Source organism: Gymnoscopelus braueri (genome assembly GCF_963280865.1).
Source record: "Gymnoscopelus braueri genome assembly, chromosome: 6".
Classification (NCBI taxonomy): Eukaryota; Metazoa; Chordata; class Actinopteri; order Myctophiformes; family Myctophidae; genus Gymnoscopelus; species Gymnoscopelus braueri.
In genome coordinates, this window is record NC_137607.1 from 14,869,426 (window position 1) to 14,888,830 (window position 19,405).

Genomic DNA, 19,405 nt, shown 5'->3' on the forward strand with positions numbered 1-19,405 from the left:
CTCTGGTCTCTGTGTTGTCTAGGGCTATCGATATATCGATAACTATCGATACGTTTTTAGCGATTATTCTATCAACGACTTTTTTGATTAATTGAATAATCGAGAAGCGTGTTTTTTAAGAGATATATGTATTTTGTCAACAAATCGATTAACCGCGCTAAGCCCTATTTTAGGGGGTTTTCTGTGTAGTGTGAAGCAGTTCTGTATGATAGCATGATAACAATGCCTTATGTTAGGATATTAATGTTGTACTGTAATGAGAACATTCTTACTTCTGTTGGCCTTTGGACAGTATCTCATTAATTATGAATGGATCTTTACTACTTCACTATAATGATAATTATTTATAATTTACTCCCCACTCCTTTGGGGTATTTTATTTTTTGTCACTGTACATTTGCACATGCGTGAAGCTTGTCCTCTGTATTACCTATCCTGACTAATAGGAGCAGTGCCTGGGGAGCAGTTAGGGGTTAAATGTCTTACAGTAGACAGTATTTCATTACGAATAGACCTTCACTACTTCACTAATTGGATAAGTATCTCATTATAAATGGACTTTCACTACTTCACTAATTAGGAAAAAGGGCTTGAGCCACATCACCCCGTTTGCAGCATTGTGCCAGTGAGTGCATCTCTATAGGATTGTGATTCTCACCCTTTATAATGTCAAGGACACACATTTTGTTAAGGCTTTTGGCCACGGATCCCCATTTTCTTATCTCTGGGACCCCCCACACTGTACAGTGTTAATTTGACTCTGCGACGGAGCTGTTGGTACACTGACTGTGGAAGTTACAGACCAGTTGTCCATTTTATCCTAATTCCTAACTATCAATCATTTTAGCTGCGGAACCCCTAGAACTAGGCCTGTCACGATTACAAATTTAAGTTGACGATTAATTCTCACTCAAATAATTGCACAGGGCAGATATGACCAATAACTCAAACATACAAGGAAATTATTGACATATTTAATAAAATGTTAGATCTACAAGCTTACAACGTGTCACAAAATGACGCGTTGTGAGCTTGTAGATCTGCTATTTCTGCTATTTTTTATATTTGAAAATGTGTGAAAAAATTTCAACACGGAAACGATTATGATGATTATGCAAAAATCATTGCGATTATCTTAAATAACTCTGATTAGATGATTATGTAATAATTGTGACAGGCCTACCTAGAACCCCCTCAAGGACCCCTAGGGGGTCCCTGTGCCCCACGTTGATAGTTAGTCATGACGTGCCATAGAGAATGAACTGGAAATAAAAGGTGTGTTTAACATTTGAGACCATACTGTAAAACCGACCGCTTGAGACAATCCGATCAAATATTGATGCTGATGTGTGTGTTTTTTTGCAATAGGTGTGTGGTTACATCGCTGTGTAAGCGTGGGGGAGCCAGGAAAATGTGGCAGCGGGAACAATGGCCAACACAGAATCCGATCACGATTTATGTTGTTTCGATGTGTCGTGAGGTCAGATATCTATCTATTAGACACGGTGTGATGATGGGGGACAACTAACTGTCTCCATGCAGCGTTTATTTATTTATTGACGATGTTAACTCAATACGGTGTATTAAGTTATACCATTTTCTGTAACTTGAGTATTTGGACTGTCTACTGGTAACAGTAAATGGTGCTTAATGGACGCTAGTGGTTCTAGTGATCTGATTCTCAACCAGCGGTGGGAAAAGTACTCGCATGTTTTACTCAAGTAAAAGTATCAATACTGCAATATATAAATACTCTGTTACAAGTACAAGTCCGGAATTCAAAATGTACTTGAGTAAAAGTACAAAAGTTTTTGCATCAAAATGTACTTAAAGTACCAAAAGTAAAAGTACTCATTATGCAGAATGTCCCATTTCAAGTTTTATTTGAATTGGATCCAATATGTAGTGCAGTAGAAGTACATTTGGAAATTGGAAATGCTCAAGTAGAGTACAAATACCTCAAATATTTTTGAGGTATAGGGGCCTTATTTTACATAAGGCCCCCAGTTTGATATGTATTAGGCCAGTGGTTTTCAACCTTTTTCATATCAAGGCCCATTATTTATTCGGCATTTGAGCCACGGAACCACCATTTGATGAGATTTAGACTCAGACCCAGAACTTAGAATATTTTGTTGTCGTTTGATAAGATTTTGTCCACAATTCCACATGCTGTATTGTTGTGGTACCATAGGAGAGATAACAGGCAAACATTGATCAAAATAACAATTCTTCTACATTCTCTAATTCTGTAGACTTCTTGTAAATTAAGTAATGCAGATGTTTAACAATAACTTAACTTTTGAGAGCGTAAAATGAAAGTTGAGTGTAATTTTACACTCAAGAGTTAAAGATCTATAAGGGTCCATTTGGTTTCATTTTACACTCTCAAGAGTTAAAGATCTATAAAGGTCCATTTGGTTACCAACTCTACATCATTTAGCTGGGGACCACCTGGAACCCCCTCAAGGACAACTGGTCTTTAGTCCTCTCTTAAATAGCCTGGAAACCAGACAAATCTATCATTGCAAAAACAAATGGCCCTCGTCAGATTTGGTCTGGCACCGCTCAGTTGTGATTGGATTTCACTCCCTCCGAAGTAGTGAGGGACCAATCAGGGCCCAGTATGCAAACTATTGAGTGGTGAAATGTTGTCCATATTGTGCAGCCCCTGTGTGTGCAGGCACATTCCAGTAGCGCCTAGACCATACATGGGCAACTGGCGGCCCGGGGGCCACATGCGGCCCCCACCTTCACTTAATGCGGCAGGTTAATATCTGAATACTGATATATTATTGATTTCAGCTGTTACAATTCCAAACATGCAGACATGACCCGCTTTAATTACTTCAGTCTATTAATTAGTAGCTTAATGACTAGTATTACAATTCTATTGTATTTTCTACGTCCAATGTATTTGTATTTAAGTTCATAAAGTTAACATGAGTATAACTATATGCATTGGAAATTAAATAAAAATGTTACTTTTCAGGATTCCAATAATAAAAAAAAAAAATAATAATCTGGATTCCAATGCAAAATTAGCAAAAATAGCAGATCTACAAGCTCAAAACACGTCGCAGCGCGACGCGTTTTGAGCTTGTAGATCGGCTATTTTTGCTAATTTTGTGTGACATAGAATGGCCCGACAGTATATACAATGTGGCCCTCTGGAGTGAGTGTGGAAATATAGTGGCCCTCTACATCATCAAAGTTGCCCACCCTTGGCCTAGACTACGTTCTCTGCCCTGCACGAGACCCTGTAATATATTCTATTACGGTATGTATCGTTACTCAGTTGTAACCATGCATGCAGAGAGACCACGTGCCAACAGAGTGAGTGACATGTCTAATATTGCATCAGGTGTTAATAATGCAACAGCATTTCAGTGTTTGTTTCATAATGTATTCCAGAGTAACCGCGTTGCCAGAGACCATGCCCTGACCGAGAGTGACATTGAGCAACTGAGACAGCTGAGTAACAGAGACCCGCTGTCTGAAATCACTGAACAGGAAAAAGACTTCCTCTGGAGACACAGGTAAACATGATATTATGACATGCAGTGCCATGTAAAATCCTCAATTTAACTCTTGAGACATTATTTTGCACATATTATGTATTTTTTACAACAAAAGTAAATTTTGTACATTCTCAAGAGTTCCAAATAAATGAACACTGAGGACTCTACTGCAGTAGTTCTCAACCTTTTCAGGCCGCGACCCACAACATAATCATATCGTCGCTGTCCGGCGGGAACGAGCTAACTCCATTTTCAGCTTCTTTTTTTTTTCTCCATAAGTCAACGCTATTGAACACCCTTTACGTCTGTGTAATTGACTGCGATTGGAGCTATAGTCAGGCTTCAGCTGTTCGGACAAAACTCCACTTGAGCTGGATTTGGGTAAAGTGGTGATAATATAATGATACAAGCAAGTATCTGACAATATATAAAGTACTATACCAACGTTGATGAGGCAGTATTGCTTTGTTTTAAAAAACGTATACAGTACAGTATTTAGTTTTTTCATTTCCTGAAAAATGAGCGTTTTGGAGTGAAATATCCCTTTAAGTAAAAAAATAAGTATTTCTTCCACCACTGCTGTATACTGGCTGCATACAGGCATCAATGCAGTCAATTCCATGTTTGAGATTTCAATAATTATGTACTTATCAGTACAGTCAGTTCTTTCATCCCACATTACATGAACAAAATAACATTCTAATGAAAGTTTTATATATTGACAATAAACATTTGCCACGGACATGGACAAGTCTTAACCTGACTCCGCCAGATGGAAGATGCTTGCTTCACACACTTGTTTCACAATTGTAAACTTGTGAACTCAATAGACACATATGGACACATTTGTCCGTGTATGAATGGACACATTGATGACCACTGGTTGGATGTTTTGAAGTATTTTCACAATTGATAGTTAAGAGCTAGTGCTCATTTTCTTTATCCTGTATACAGTACATGGATCTTGGGAAGTGGGATGTGAAGACACATTTGTTACGTGTTAAATGTCTTCTCTGTCTCTTACCAGACACTATTGTATGAACGTACCTGAGGTCCTTCCTAAGATTCTGCTGGCCGTCAAGTGGAACTCCAGAGACGAAGTAGCACAGGTACAACAATGCTACCTCAGCACACACACACACTTTGTCTGTGGAACATTCCTGAGGGTCAATAGGTCAGTTTTGTGCAGCCAAGGCTGGCCCCACTGCACTGACATGTGACAGAGGGGGAAGATGTTTCAATTCAGAATCCAGTGCTGTAAGGGGTTAAAACTGGATACACTATAATTGTGCTTCTATATCGACCCTTGATTACTACACAGATGCGTTCCCGGTGTTAATGGGTTAAATAAAACGAATGAATAAAATAATAATTATAATAATGAATGATTAGTATTGTTTTTCCTCTAGATGTACTGCCTGCTTAAGGAGTGGCCGTCTATCCGTCCAGAGCAGGCCATGGAGTTGTTGGACTGTAACTACCCAGATCCCATGGTCAGACACTTCGCCGTGCGCTGCCTCGACAAGTTCCTGACCGACGACAAACTGTCCCAGTACCTCATTCAGCTAGTGCAGGTAGGACGACAAACTGTCACAGTACCTCATTCAGCTAGTGCAGGTAGGACGACAAACTGTCCCAGTACCTCATTCAGCTAGTGCAGGTAGGACGATAAACTGTCACAGTACCTCATTCAGCTAGTGCAGGTAGGACGATAAACTGTCACAGTACCTCATTCAGCTAGTGCAGGTAGGACGACAAACTGTCACAGTACCTCATTCAGCTAGTGCAGGTAGGACGACAAACTGTCCCAATACCTCATTCAGCTAGTGCAGGTACAGTAGGACTGTGTTACATCTAACTCTGACAGTGTACAAATGTAACCAAATGGACCCGATTTGGTGTTGTCAGAGTTACAAAGGGATAGAGTTACAGTTAACACAGAGGGTTTTAGTGTTCAGTGGTGGAAAAAGTGCTCACGTTATATACTTAAGTAAAAGTATCAATGCTGCAGTGCGGAAATACTCTGTTACAAGTGAAAGTCCGGAATTCAAAATGTACTTGAGTAAAAGTACAAAAGTATTATTTGGTATAAAAATGTACTTAAAGTACCAAAAGTAGAAAGTACTCATTATGCAGAATGTCCCATTTCGCAACGCATTGTAAGCATTGTAACAGAGTATTTCTATATTGCAGTATTGATGCTTTTACTTAAGTAAAACATGTTTTTACACCACTGCTGGCTCTCTTTGGTAAGCCTATCTTTGGTAAGCCTTGAGTTTAGAGCGCAAACCTTTCTAATTTGCTGGCTCGCCTATAGTCTCTGAAATGACTCAGCGTCTCTCTCCTCTTGTCTCCTATAGGTGTTAAAGTATGAGCAGTACCTTGACAATCCTCTCGTCCGCTTCCTGCTCAAGAAAGCCTTAACCAATCAAAGGATAGGACACTTCTTCTTTTGGCATCTGAAGTGAGTTTGTGGCCCGACGTCTCTGCAAGTCTCTGCCCACTTCTCTCTTTTTATCTGCTCCTCTCACATTAACCCTTTCCTCTGTCCACATCTGTCAAAAATGGTTCTCAGTCTAAGTCTATTTGGGCGCAGACCCCCATCTGATGTTGAGCCAGGGACCCCCATACAAGATTTGTGTTATTAAAATGTTTAAAAATCTTTCAAAATGTCACATTTCTTTCAGGATTTTTTGAAAATAGCAGATTAAAAAAAAAATCAAATAGCCGATGTATATATAGGGTTAAAGTGGTTGAACTGGTTTCGCTGGGGAACCGCTAGACCCCCCCCCCCCAGGGGTCCTTGAGGGGGACTCAAGGACCCCTGGGGGACACCCGTACTCCACTTTGAGAACAACTGGTCTAATCGCACCGTTCTCCCTTCCTCTTTCTTCTCCTCCTCCATGGCCTGTCCTCCTCTACCTCCACCTTCTCTCTCTCTCTCTCTCTCTCTCTCTCCCTCTCCCTCTCCCTCTCCCTCTCCCTCTCCCTCTCCCTCTCCCTCTCTCTCTCTCTCTCTCTCTCTCTCCCTCCCTCCCTCTCCCTCTCCCTCTCCCTCCCTCTCTCTCTCTCTCTCTCTCTCTCTCTCTCTCTCTCTCCCTCCTTCCCAGATCAGAGATGCACAATAAGACGGTGAGCCAGCGCTTCGGCCTGCTGTTGGAGGCGTACTGCAGGGCGTGTGGCATGTACCTCAAACACCTGAGCAGACAGGTGGAGGCCATGGAGAAGCTCATCAACCTCACCGACATCCTCAAGCAGGAGAAGAAAGACGAGACGCAGAAGGTTGGGGAGAGTGGACGGCGGTGCAATGCACACATTGCACACATTACACACACACACACACACACACACACACACACACACACACACACACACACACACACACACACACACACACACACACACACACACACACACACACACACACACTCAGAGTTAGAGACACACATAATCTACCATTTAGCTGGGGAACCCCTGGAACCTGGAATAGGCCTTAATTCATAATCTATGGTCTTAACATGCATAATTCATGATTTAACCTTTCACACACTTACTGTATATGATGTACATAAAGCTCCTGTGCATTATGTCTATCACAGGAGTCACACATGACATGCATTACTGTATGTGCAGGTTCAAATATCAACTGATTATCACGGTTATTTCAGATCTAGAAGCAGATCTAAGATCGGATATTATCAAAAAAAAAGTTACAACACCACTGTACAACAAAGTAAAACACAGGGTCAAGTAGTTAATCGATCTAGTCAATTATAATTTTTTTAAATACAAATTTTCCAGGACTTTTTCATGTTGATTTGTTGATATACAGTATAAGAAGAAAAGTTTCTCGATTATTTCAGATGAAGTCGGTTATTGGTTGTTGGTTTTGATATATTTTTGGTTAATTTCCCAGCTAATCTGGTTCTTTGTGCATATGTATATGTATAAATGCGTGTGTGTGTGTGTGTGGGTGTGTGTGTGTGTTGTGAAGGTCCAGATGAGGTTTCTAGTGGACCAGATGAAGAGACCAGACTACATGGACGCTCTGCAGAGCTTCACGTCTCCCCTCAACCCGGCTCACCAACTAGGAAACCTACGGTTTGTAGGACTGTTGCCTTTTCTTTTCTTTTCTTTTTTCATCTCGAGAAAATGTCTCGAGTGGTTCTCGAGACATTTTCTTGTCAAGGACCCCCCAAATGTACTGTATATGGATTTGCCCGCAGACCCACATCTGGCAGCGAAAAATAAAATAAAAAACATTATTACATTTTTTTATCTTTTTTTATTTTCTGAGATTTTTCAAAAAGTACAAGTTGAACGAATGTGTTGTTGATCTACAAGCTCACAATGCGGACCCCCCTTCTCAAAATATTTGTTCCAGGGACCACCCCAGAAGCAAAGATTTGTGATCAAAATGTTCGCTTTAAAACTATTTCTAGTCAAAGATTTGCACACATTTTCACGATTTTTTCAAAATAGCAGATCTACAAGTTCATAGCGGGGCACTCGGTGCCGCGCTATGAGTTTGTATATCTGCTATTTTTGAATAGCCCAAAGAAATCTAAAAAATGACACAGATGCGTTCCCGGTCTTAATGGGTCTTAACACCCTCCTGTATTTGACAACACATGGCACACGAGAACAGGAGATCAGAGGGAGTCTCACTAAACATCCTCAGCTGTTTGCAGGAGGCAGCGGTCAGGAGAGGTCACATTAAATGTTCACATCTCAGAAGTCCTCCTCCTCATTTAAAACTATGAGTTCTCTTAAATCAGTGGTTCTTCAACCAGTGGTCCGGGGACCACCAGTGGTCCTTGAGGGGGTTCCAGGGGGTCCCCAGCAAAAGTTGTGTTGATACATTTTCACCCCTTTATCCATATTGTATACGTTGGCTATTAAAAAATAGCAGATACACAAGCTCACAGCGCGTCACTTCGTGCCGTGCTGCGAGCTTGTACATCTGCTATTTTTGAACATTTTTGAAAAATCTTGAAAGTTTTAACACAAAACTTCTCTCCTGTGGGGCCCTGGCACAAAACATTTTCAGGTGGGGGTCCGCGGCCAAATGTATATCAATTTAGGGGTCCTTGGCATGAAAAAGGTTGAAATGAATAACATGACTTATTTGAAATCTCCTCGACAACAGTGACCAGGTACTGTATGACATGAAACACTAGTGCTGAGACGGGAATCAAACCCACAATGGTCAGGTTATGTCTGCCTTATGTGGGGGATACAACATGTTTTTTTGTCAGGCCAGGTCCTAATCTGTCTTTTGTGAAACAGCCCGAAAAGAGCTCCCCACACTAGCACTCTGTTTGGAAAACAATTAACACAATATATGTTAAATTACCGTTCGCTATTATCGTTCTAAAACTTATGTTCCTGCTGTTTAACCAGTCGTAGAAATCGAAACTTCACTTTTATGAGACATCCGACAGCATTAGGGTTTTATGGAAGATGTGTTCTATTGCTATTTTGACCAATTACAACTTAAAATCTGTTATTGTCTCCGCCAGGCCGAAAGGCATGGCGAGAGTATGTTTTCGCCCCTGTCCGTCCGTCCGTGTGTCCGTCCGTCCGTCCGTCCGTCCGTCATTCTGTCATTTTGTGTACAGCTAATCTCTGCCACCGTTGGCTTGATCGCAGCGAAACTGTGCATACACAGTCCCTGGATGCCAGAGCAGAACCTCTGCTCCAAATTTTTCACATGGGCCTTTTATAGCGCCACCAGGAGGCCGATTTGTGCAAAACACATTTTTGGACAGTACTCCTACAGATTTTGGCCCAAAATCCGGCAAATCGGTACACGGTATCTCTATAGTCATTTAAAGAAACGGCTCATTTCAGATTTTTCATATTCCATCCTGATTGGCAAAAAATGGCTTTCAAATTTTGCAGGAGTACTCCGTTTCGAACAAAATGCCTCACATCATGAACACAGCATGCAATTTCCGTGAAATTTTGCACACACATTCCCATTAGGCTGAGGAAGGAATGCCATTTGAAAATGTTCAAATCAGCCTCATGGTGGCGCTGTAACAGGCCAATTCGTGCTTTTACCTATAACTGCACCGATCAGTGTAAAACTTTGTATGCACACTGTCTAGAGGCCAAGGAAAAACCTTTGCCCTGCATTTTTCACATTTGCCTTTTATAGCGCCACCAGGAGGCAGACTTATGTAAAACACATTTTGTGATATTAAGCCTTCAGATTTGATCAAAATTTCACGCAAATCGGTACACATGATCTCTATAGCCATGTGATCAAGACGGATCTGTTTGATTTTTCATATTCCATCCTGATTGGCTAAGATTGACATGTAATGTTTACAGGAGTGGCCCGTTTTGAACAAAATTCCGCAAATCATGAACACACCGTCCGATTGCGGTGAAACTTTGAACACACATTTGCACTACGTTGAGGAACAAATGCCACCCTTTTAACATTGGCCTGTTATAGCGCCACCATTAGGTCAAATTTAGCAAAACACATTTTTAGAACAAAATGCCTCAAATCATGAATGCAGTGTCCGATTGCTGTGCAAGGCCTAGGAAGAAATGGCACCCTTTTCACATTGGCCTATTATAGCGCCACCAGGAGGCCACAATAACCTACCTGACCTGGCGGAGACCTGTGCTCCGAGGAGCACTTTTTCTAGTTATTACTGTAGTGCAGTGTTTCACAAAGTGTGGGCTGTGCCCCCTAGTGTGGTGCAACGGTACTGCAAGGGGGGGCACGAGGTGAGCTGAGGTGATCAAAACAAAACAAAACAAATGATATTGGGGGAAAACATTGAATAATGGAATTTAAACCTCTCACTGATACTATTGGTGTGTTGACTGGTATTGGCTCAAACAGCTGCTTGCTGTGTGTTTTATATAATGCTCTAGAGTCTAGTCTAAATATGCTTGGATGGGGTTTATTCACTACCACAATTGGGAGAACAAAAACGAACTGAGCATCGTAACGCCACTCTGCTATGTTTGGCAAAGACATTTAGTGTGTAGACAGAAAAAGACAGTCAAAGTGCAGAGCCAACTCAGTTCCAGTGTATGATGGACAATTTCACGATAAATCTAAATCTCTACGATATGATTATTGTGAGCGTTTTTTTTTTATCACGATAAACGATTATACCGATTATTGTCCCATTCCTACTAGCAGTGATGTAAAGTAACTAAGTACATTTACTCAAGCAAAAAACATTTTGAGGTATTTCTACTTTACTGGAGTATTTAAAATTTTAAGTACTTTTACTTCTACTCCACTACATCTCGGAGGCAAATATGTACTTTTACTCACTGCAATTATTTGAAAACTTTAGTTACTAGTTACTTTGTAGATTTTGATTATTATTATAAAACATACATTAACACATTGACCGCCAGAGGTTAATCTCATAATGTACTCACCAGTGCCAACGTTTTATTGTTGTTTTTTGTTTTTTTCACGTCGCCATAGACCTCGTTAAAATCCTTAAGATTGAGCTGTGCACTGTTTGTATACATCGCGGAGATCTCCCTGCGTCTACCAGTGAAAACCACGTGTCAAACGGAGCCGCCATGTTGTAGTTAGAACGGTTTATGTTAAACAGTGATCACCGAGGAGAAAAAACTACAAGGAGAAAATGGGGTTTCAGTTTCGTCATTAGAACGAGGGCCGACGGGATCGGCATAACCGGATCCCGAATAATTCTGTTTCCGGCGGTGTTACAATGAAATGTGCCGTATAGAAAATTGAAAAAAGTTTTTTTTTTTCGGAAAAAAAGGAAAAAGCACCACAGCCCGTACGCTACGGGATCGGCGCTTTGCGGTTGGATTTATCGGCCCGTAGGCTACGGGACTGGCGGTGGTAGTGTTAACCACTTCAGCCCTATATACATTTCGGCCATTTGAAAATAGCCGATCTACAAGCTCACAATGCTCACAATCGCGACGCATTGTGAGCTTGTAAATCTGCTATTTTCAAAAGATTTTTATACATTTTGTGAAATGGGACATTCTGCATAATGACTACTTTTACTTTTGTACTTTGTACTATATTTTGATACCCATACTTTTACTCACGTACATTTTGAATTCCGGCAGAGTATTTCTACATTGCAGTATTGAAACTTTTACTTAAGTAAAACAAGTACTTTTTTCACCACTGCCTACTAGCCATCAGGCCCGCGTTTGATGACTGATATAAACTGTAGGCCATCTCGTACATGCCGCAGCGATCTCTGTAAACAACTGTCCACTCCCCCGCCTTTTCTTTTTTTCTTTTTGGCGGATCCACACTGATCTCACATCGTCGTGGCGACTGAGACTTTAATCCAGGCTTCTGTCACTGTTGGTAAAGCTATCCCTGTCAGTTGTTCAGCGAGGGAGTCAGGAAGGGTATTTGGATGCATTTGTGCCATAGTCGTAAATCCCCCAGACCAGACCGGTCCTGTCCTGTCCTGTCCCACATATGAGCTGTCCTGTCACCAACTACTGTCTGAAGTGTTCAGTGAGTGTGAGGGCGGCTGAATAAATAAACTACAATTTATACAGTTATTTTGGGAGCTGTTGGGACGAATCGACCAAACACACTGTCGGCCAGTATGTCTCTGTGATCATTTAACCTACTCAATCCGGGAATCTGGGTTGTTTTAGATTTCTTGGAACAAAATATTTTGAGATGCTGGGGTCCGTGGACAAATACATGTAATTTTGGGCGGTGCTTGACATGAAAAGAGTTTGAGAACTGATATTATAGCAACATAAGTTAAAAAAACTGTTAGGATTTAGAAGACATTTGTAAAATCCCCAGAACCAAAGATTTGAGTTAAAAATGTTAAAAATAGCAGAACTACAAGCTTGTAGCTCTGCTATTTTTTAGTATAAAGTAGTATAAGTATAAAAATAATGGTTATAGCAAAAAATCTAAAATGACACAGATGCGTTCGCCGATTGAATGGGTTATGCATAGGCATACTGTGGCCTTGCATGTCTTCTATAATGTTTTCTATTTACATTGGGCTTAATCTTAGCTGGCTGCACAGCATGGGATTTCATTTCAACTATAAGAGCCACTGTCCTGTCTACATAATAATACATTACTCTCTATATGAAACCACTCTGGTCTACTGACCATTATATTTAACACGGCTGCTTCTGTTGCAGTCATATAATCTCTCAAGACAGATTCTGCTAGCACCACTGCCTTAAACGTGTAGTGTTGCTGTCAGTAAGGAGTTAGCAAGTCCCTTGACGTTGAATGACCCAGTCATATCATTGAGCTGGGGGACGAAAAAAAAAAAACCCTTTTTTCACAGCAGTGGCAGTTTCGTTCATGTGTGTAACACGTCATGTTTTTGTATACTGTGTGTGTGTGTTTGTGTGTGTGTGCGGGTGTAGGTTAGATGAATGTAGGATCATGTCGTCAGCCAAGCGGCCCCTGTGGCTGAACTGGGAGAACCCAGACATCATGTCCGAGCTGCTGTTTCAGAACAACGAGATCATCTTCAAGAACGGAGATGGTAATACACACACACACACACACACACACACACACACACACACACACACACACACACACACACACACACACACACACACACAACCTACCCCTCTCACACATACAATAAGCTGCCGCTCACGCAATTTGTGTGTGTGTGTGTGTGTGTGTGTGTGTGGTAGACCTGCGTCAGGATATGCTGACTCTGCAGATCATCAGAATCATGGAGAACATTTGGCAGAACGCAGGACTTGACCTACGGTAAATATTACACGCAGAGCTTGTAGATCTGCTATTTTTTTAATAGCCCAAAGAAATCTAAAACGACACAGATGCGTTCCCGGTTTTAATGGGTTAATAACACGTGTCCACGCAGGATGCTGCCGTACGGCTGCCTGTCGTTAGGAGACTGTGTGGGTCTCATCGAGGTGGTCCGGAGCTCCCACACCATCATGCAGATCCAGTGCAAAGGTGGCCTCAAGGGGGCGCTGCAGTTCAACTCCAACACCCTGCACCAGTGGCTCAAAGACAAGAACAAAGGAGAGATGTGAGTTTGGTGTTCTCATTGTTTGTTCTCTGTTATTTTATTTTATTTTTTAAACAGCTCTGTCTCTGCTTTATTAGGTATTAAGTTCAACTAGGGCTGGGCGATGTGACTTAAAATCAATAGCACGATCATTTCAAACCTGTGCCTCGATTCTGGTTAATTAACCATTATTAAAAAAACTAAATCTACAAGCTCACAACAGGTTGCAGGCTTGTTGATCGGCTACTTTCACTATTTTGTTATGCCACAATGTACAACAAAGTATAAATCAGGGTTAAGTGCAGACTAATCCATTTAGTTGATAATAAAAATAAATGGATAAAAATACATTTTTTAAAAATGTGTTAATTGCCCAAGCCCTAAGTTGATTTGTAAATATAAGAACTCATTACAAATCACCAGCATATCTCATCATCAGGGTTATCTCCTGGAATATTACCAAAACTGAACGTTTTACCTGTTGTCAACTTTGCCATCAATGCATTAAGACCGGGAACGCATCTGTGTCATTTTAAGATTTCTTTGGCTATTCAAAAATAGCAGATATACAAGCTCAGTGCAGCGCTATGAGCTATTTATAAAAAAAAACGTGGAACAAAATATTTTGAGATGGGGGTCCGCAACCAAATACATATCATTTTGGGTGGTCCTTGACATGGAAAAGTTGGAGCACCACTGCATATAGCAACATACTGTTAGGATTTAGAAAATATTTTTTAGATATGTATTTGGCCACGGACCCCCCATCTCAAAATGTTTTGCTCCAGGGACCCCCAGAAGCAAAGATTTGAGTTACAAATGCTTGCTTAAAAAAATATATATGTTCAAAGATTTGCACAAAATGTCAAGACTTTTCAAAAATAGCAGATCTACAAGTTCACAGCGCGGCACTCGGTGCCGCGCTGTGAGCTTGTAGATCTGCTATTTTTGAATAGCCCAAAGAAATCTAAAATGACACTTTTAATGCCACAGATCCCGGATTGAATGGGTTAATGCGTTTACATGTTTTAGAAGCTGTCTGTCTGCTTCTCTGAAGTCCATGTGTTACTACTGTATATGCCAGTATGAGAGCGTGTCCATGTGTGTTTGTACAGGTATGACATGGCTGTTGATCTGTTTACAAGGTCATGCGCTGGCTACTGTGTAGCTACATTTATCTTGGGCATAGGAGACAGACACAACAGTAACATCATGGTCAAGGATGATGGACAGGTTTGTCTCTCTACTTTACAAAACAACGTCTCTGATGTTAAAGCATTTCAGTTGAAATTCATCTAGTCTAGGATATTATTCAGTGTTTCTCCCGTTTGGTTTCCATTACTTTGTTAAAGGTAAGTTTGGCGATATTAGATATATATGTAATTTTGCCTCTTGTATGCCTGTAGTGTTTGGAACCGCGATAGAATGCAGGTTCAAGAGATAGTTGTTTGCTTGCGTGCAGTGGTGGAAAAAGTACTCAATTTTTTTACTTGAGTAAAAGTACCAATACTGCATTATAGAAATACTCTGTTACAAGTAAAAGTCCGGAATTCAAAATTTACTTGAGTAAAAGTACAAAAGTATTGGTATGAAAATGTACTTAAAGTACCAAAAGTAGAAAGCACTCATTATGCCGAATGTCCTGTTTCACACGTTTTCAAATGTATGAAATGTATAAACATTTTGAAAATAGCAGATTTACAAGCTCACAATGCGTCGCATCGCGGCGCATCGTGAGCGTGTAGATCGGCTATTTTCAAATGGCCGAAATGTATATAGGACTGAAGTGGTTAATGTATGTTTTGTAATAATAACCAAAATCTACAAAGTAACTAGTAACTAAAGCTTTCAAATAATTGTAGTGGCGTAAAAGTACAATATTTGCCTCTGAGATGTAGTGGAGTAGAAGTAAAAGTACTGAAAATTGGAAATACTAATATAGTATTATTATCATAATATAGTAAAAATACCTCAAAATTGTATTTAAGTACAGTACTTGAGTAAATGTACTTAGTTACTTTACACCACCGTGTTAGACACCCCTGCGGTCTGTGGCGCGGCAGATATATATATATTTTTTTCAGTTTACTGAAAGTGTGTGTGATGACAGAACTATGTAATGAAATCGGAACTAATTTGATGTAACTCCCCTGTGGAGAGATATACTGTGAATGTTATTTAGTAGCGTTCTAGCAAAATTAGCACCCTGTCATTCCATCTAACAGCTAACTTTTGAACCTGAATTCCCTGCAGGACCAAGTACTTAATAATGGTATAAAGAGGCACATTACGTTAAGTAAGTTAAGTTATCCATTAATGTTGCAGTCTTTGGAATAATGCTCTGCATTCTTGTCATTATTCTATGAGCAGTAGGTCATTTGCACCATAGATTAAAATGAGAATTGTCTTTTTTTTGGTGCTGAGTATGGCTTCTCCTGCCCTCTTCATTCTTCTCCTCTCCTCTCCAGTTGTTCCATATAGACTTTGGTCATTTTCTGGACCACAAGAAGAAGAAGTTTGGCTACAAGAGAGAGAGAGTTCCCTTTGTATTAACACAAGACTTCCTCATTGTCATCAGCAAGGGAACCCAAGAATGCACCAAGACCAGAGAGTTTGAGAGGTACGGTACATCTTCTATATATATACATACATGCATACACACACACACACACACACACACACACACACACACACACACACACACACACACACACACACACACACACACACACACACACACACACACACACACACACACACACACGCTGACGGTCTTCTCAGGGAGAAGGTTCCGGTCAGGTTGGATCTGAAGACACTGATCTTGTCAACAAACTTGTTTCTCTCACATTGTCATATTCCTTCATTCTCCCATATCATCCCCTCATATTCTTCCATCCCCCTCCTCTGTCTCTGTCTCTCTCTCTCTCTCTGTCTCTCTCCCTCTCTCTCTCTCTCTCTCTGTCTCTCTCTCTAGGTTCCAGGAGATGTGTTATAAAGCCTATCTGGCCATTCGGCAGCATGCTAACCTGTTCATTAACCTGTTCTCCATGATGCTGGGCTCCGGGATGCCAGAGCTGCAGTCATTTGATGACATCGCCTACATTAGGAAAACTCTGGCCCTGGAGAAGACAGAGCAGGTGCTCAACGCTTTTACTCTGCTCTTTTAGTTGTGCACACAGTGATGGAAGAAGTTACTAGAGGTGTGGTTAGGGGTTGAATAAATTACCCATTGTTGACGCCCATTAACCATGAAATATTTGAAAGCTGTTTTCAGTGCTTTGAACATTCTGGTTAGACAAGATTCAAATGACCATAACTTCTTCAAATATTATTTGTAATTATAATTATTATATACTAGCCCATACCCGGTCGACGACCCACCAAGACAGACAGAGGTTACTCCAATTATATAGTAGGATTTCAATAAGCAACACATTATTTGAAAGCTTGCATTCTCTACTTACATAACATTACATTACTAACTTGCGACACAAAGCATTGTACCCAGTCACATATACGTAGCTTGCAGCTTACTAGCAGAAATGGGAATTCCAAAGTAAAGATACTTTAAAATGATAAAATGATGATGAAACAGATGGCAGCTTCCTGCCTCGGATTTCGGGAGGTGTAGTTCCAGAATCTATATAGCATTCGGAGATTGTGGAATAGCTTTCTGGCTACGCGAGACCTAACTCTGTTCTGTTTCTTCCCTGTCCTTGTCGTGTTCATGCAGGAAGCGCTGGACTATTTTATGAAGCAGATGAACGATGCTCACCATGGAGGATGGACGACCAAGATGGACTGGATATTCCACACCATCAGGCAACACGCACTGAACTAACATACTCCATATACGCAGTAAAACAAAACATCTTACCGTTCATTTAACTCAGAAGTGTGTACAAAAATGGTAAGTTTTCCATTTTGTATACTAAGAATTTTTACGGTGGTCAACTCGGTTGCAGGAACTCACACACATACACACACCGATTCCACCGTCGAGTCTTGACTACTACCAACCACTGAGCATAAATCCTCTCCATGGATTCTTCAGTTTTCCTCTTCTGCTAATCCCAGGACCTGGCAACCCAGCAAGTTTCTCCTTGACAAGATTCTGACTTTATTTTTTAAAAACACAGCAGCTGTATTGATTTAGAACAGTGGTTCTCAAACGTTGACCATAACTCTGAGAGTGTACAAATGGAACCAAAAATGCATTTGGTTCTATTTGTACACTCTCAGAGTCACTGACCCGTGTGCTGCGGGTCCATTTGGAACTTCCTCAAGGAACCCCGGAGGGTCCCCGCCCGGACCCCACTTTGAGAACCACTGGTTTAGAACAAAGACGATAATTTCCGTGCAATTCCCGCCGTTATTAACTTTGTGTTTGTACGGCGTCCGTTCTGAAACGCATTCTTTTTCGCTTGATCCGGACCCCAGGCGGACATGTTCATGGAGTCTCCGTTTCCTGTTGTAGTCCTGCTGCGTCCCGTTGCCCTCGGCCTGCGACGAGTGTTCAACATATCATCGTCGGCTTGTCGTGTGCATCACGAGCCCCGTCTCTTTTTAACCATTCAAAATAATGGTTAAGACTGAGATATTTAACCCATTAAGACCTGAGGCGATTCTTAAAAATGTTTTCTAAATCCTACGTTTTTTGAAAAAAATCTAAAAAAATATTTTTTTCAATATTTTTCAAAAATAGCAGATCTACAAGCTCGTAGCGCGGCACTCGGTGCCGCGCTATGAGCTTGTATATCTGCTATTTTTGAATAGCCTAAAGAAATCTAAAAGTGACACAGATGCGTCCCAGGTATTAATGGGTTAAAACATGATATTTTAAGCCCACCACTTTGCTGCTAACTGGGGGAGAAAGTAAGACAGACAAACTGAACTGATGCAGAGTGTAAAAAGAAAGACCAACCTGCCTGGCGGGCTACACGTCGTCGTGTGGCCATTTAGTAAGAGTCTTTTCACTGCACACTTTGCTGCACTTCTTTGCTGCACTATCACTGCACTGTGGCTCCACTCCAAGAGAGGAAGCGCATGGATAATTTATTCAGAATTTGTGCTCATCTCGGCTCAGCCCTCAGATGAATTGATCGCAAGGGAAGATCTGAACTAGTTCCACAAAATACAGATTTTTTTTTTTTAACCCATTAAGACCTGAGGCGATTCTTTAAAACAATCTAAATCCTAACAGTTTTTTGGAAAAAAATCAACAAAAAAATAATCACGATTTTTCAAAAATAGCAGATCTACAAGCTCGTAGCGCGGCACTCGGTGCCGCGCTATGAGCTTGTATATCTGCTATTTTTGAATAGCCAAAGACATCTAAAGATACACAGATGCGTTCCAGGTATCAATGGGTTAATATAGTATATACTGTACCTGTATAACATTCAAGATGCATGATCGAGGAGGACTTCTGTGTACAGTTTCAGTTTTCCTCCTTTTTCACGTCGAAGATGCCCTCAAAGCTGACCTGGTCTCGGCTCCACCCCGGCGCCATCTCCCTTGTTAACTCCCAACCATTTCTGGAGAAACTGAAAACCACGTCAGTGTCTCTGGCATGTTTCTCCTCCTCTGCCTCTGTCAGCACTGCCCCCCGCAGGGACATGTTGGTGGTGCAGTTTTAAGCTCTTGTATGAACTCTTGGGTGATGAACCCCAAAAAAACAGCACTTAGAAATGCAGATTTATTATGATTTTTATAATTTTCTTTTCTTTAAAAGAAGTGTATTTATTTATCTATTTTCGTTGAGTTTGTACCAGGACAAGACCGTAACTCACCTCCTCTTCTTCTTCTGCCTACCATCAGTACAACCTTACTCTTTCATTTCATTCGTTTTTTTTGTGTTCATATAAT

At 40.9% G+C, this 19,405-nt stretch overlaps 1 protein-coding gene across 3 annotated transcripts in view; it reads left to right on the forward strand.

Moving 5' to 3' along the window:
• Positions 1 to 17,716, forward strand: part of pik3ca (phosphatidylinositol-4,5-bisphosphate 3-kinase, catalytic subunit alpha) — a 51,258-nt gene extending 33,542 nt beyond the window's left edge. For all 3 annotated transcript variants that reach the window (XM_080431133.1, XM_080431134.1, XM_080431135.1), the window contains 13 exons: positions 3,415 to 3,539; positions 4,549 to 4,630; positions 4,931 to 5,095; positions 5,882 to 5,985; positions 6,632 to 6,803; positions 7,516 to 7,622; positions 12,912 to 13,033; positions 13,194 to 13,272; positions 13,388 to 13,558; positions 14,653 to 14,770; positions 16,006 to 16,157; positions 16,512 to 16,674; positions 17,271 to 17,716. In XM_080431133.1, the coding sequence (XP_080287259.1) occupies positions 3,415 to 3,539; positions 4,549 to 4,630; positions 4,931 to 5,095; positions 5,882 to 5,985; positions 6,632 to 6,803; positions 7,516 to 7,622; positions 12,912 to 13,033; positions 13,194 to 13,272; positions 13,388 to 13,558; positions 14,653 to 14,770; positions 16,006 to 16,157; positions 16,512 to 16,674; positions 17,271 to 17,378 (1,668 nt within the window). In that variant the 3' untranslated portion in view covers positions 17,379 to 17,716. The remainder of the gene's footprint in view (positions 1 to 3,414; positions 3,540 to 4,548; positions 4,631 to 4,930; positions 5,096 to 5,881; positions 5,986 to 6,631; positions 6,804 to 7,515; positions 7,623 to 12,911; positions 13,034 to 13,193; positions 13,273 to 13,387; positions 13,559 to 14,652; positions 14,771 to 16,005; positions 16,158 to 16,511; positions 16,675 to 17,270) is intronic.
• The last annotated feature ends 1,689 nt before the right edge of the window (positions 17,717 to 19,405 follow it).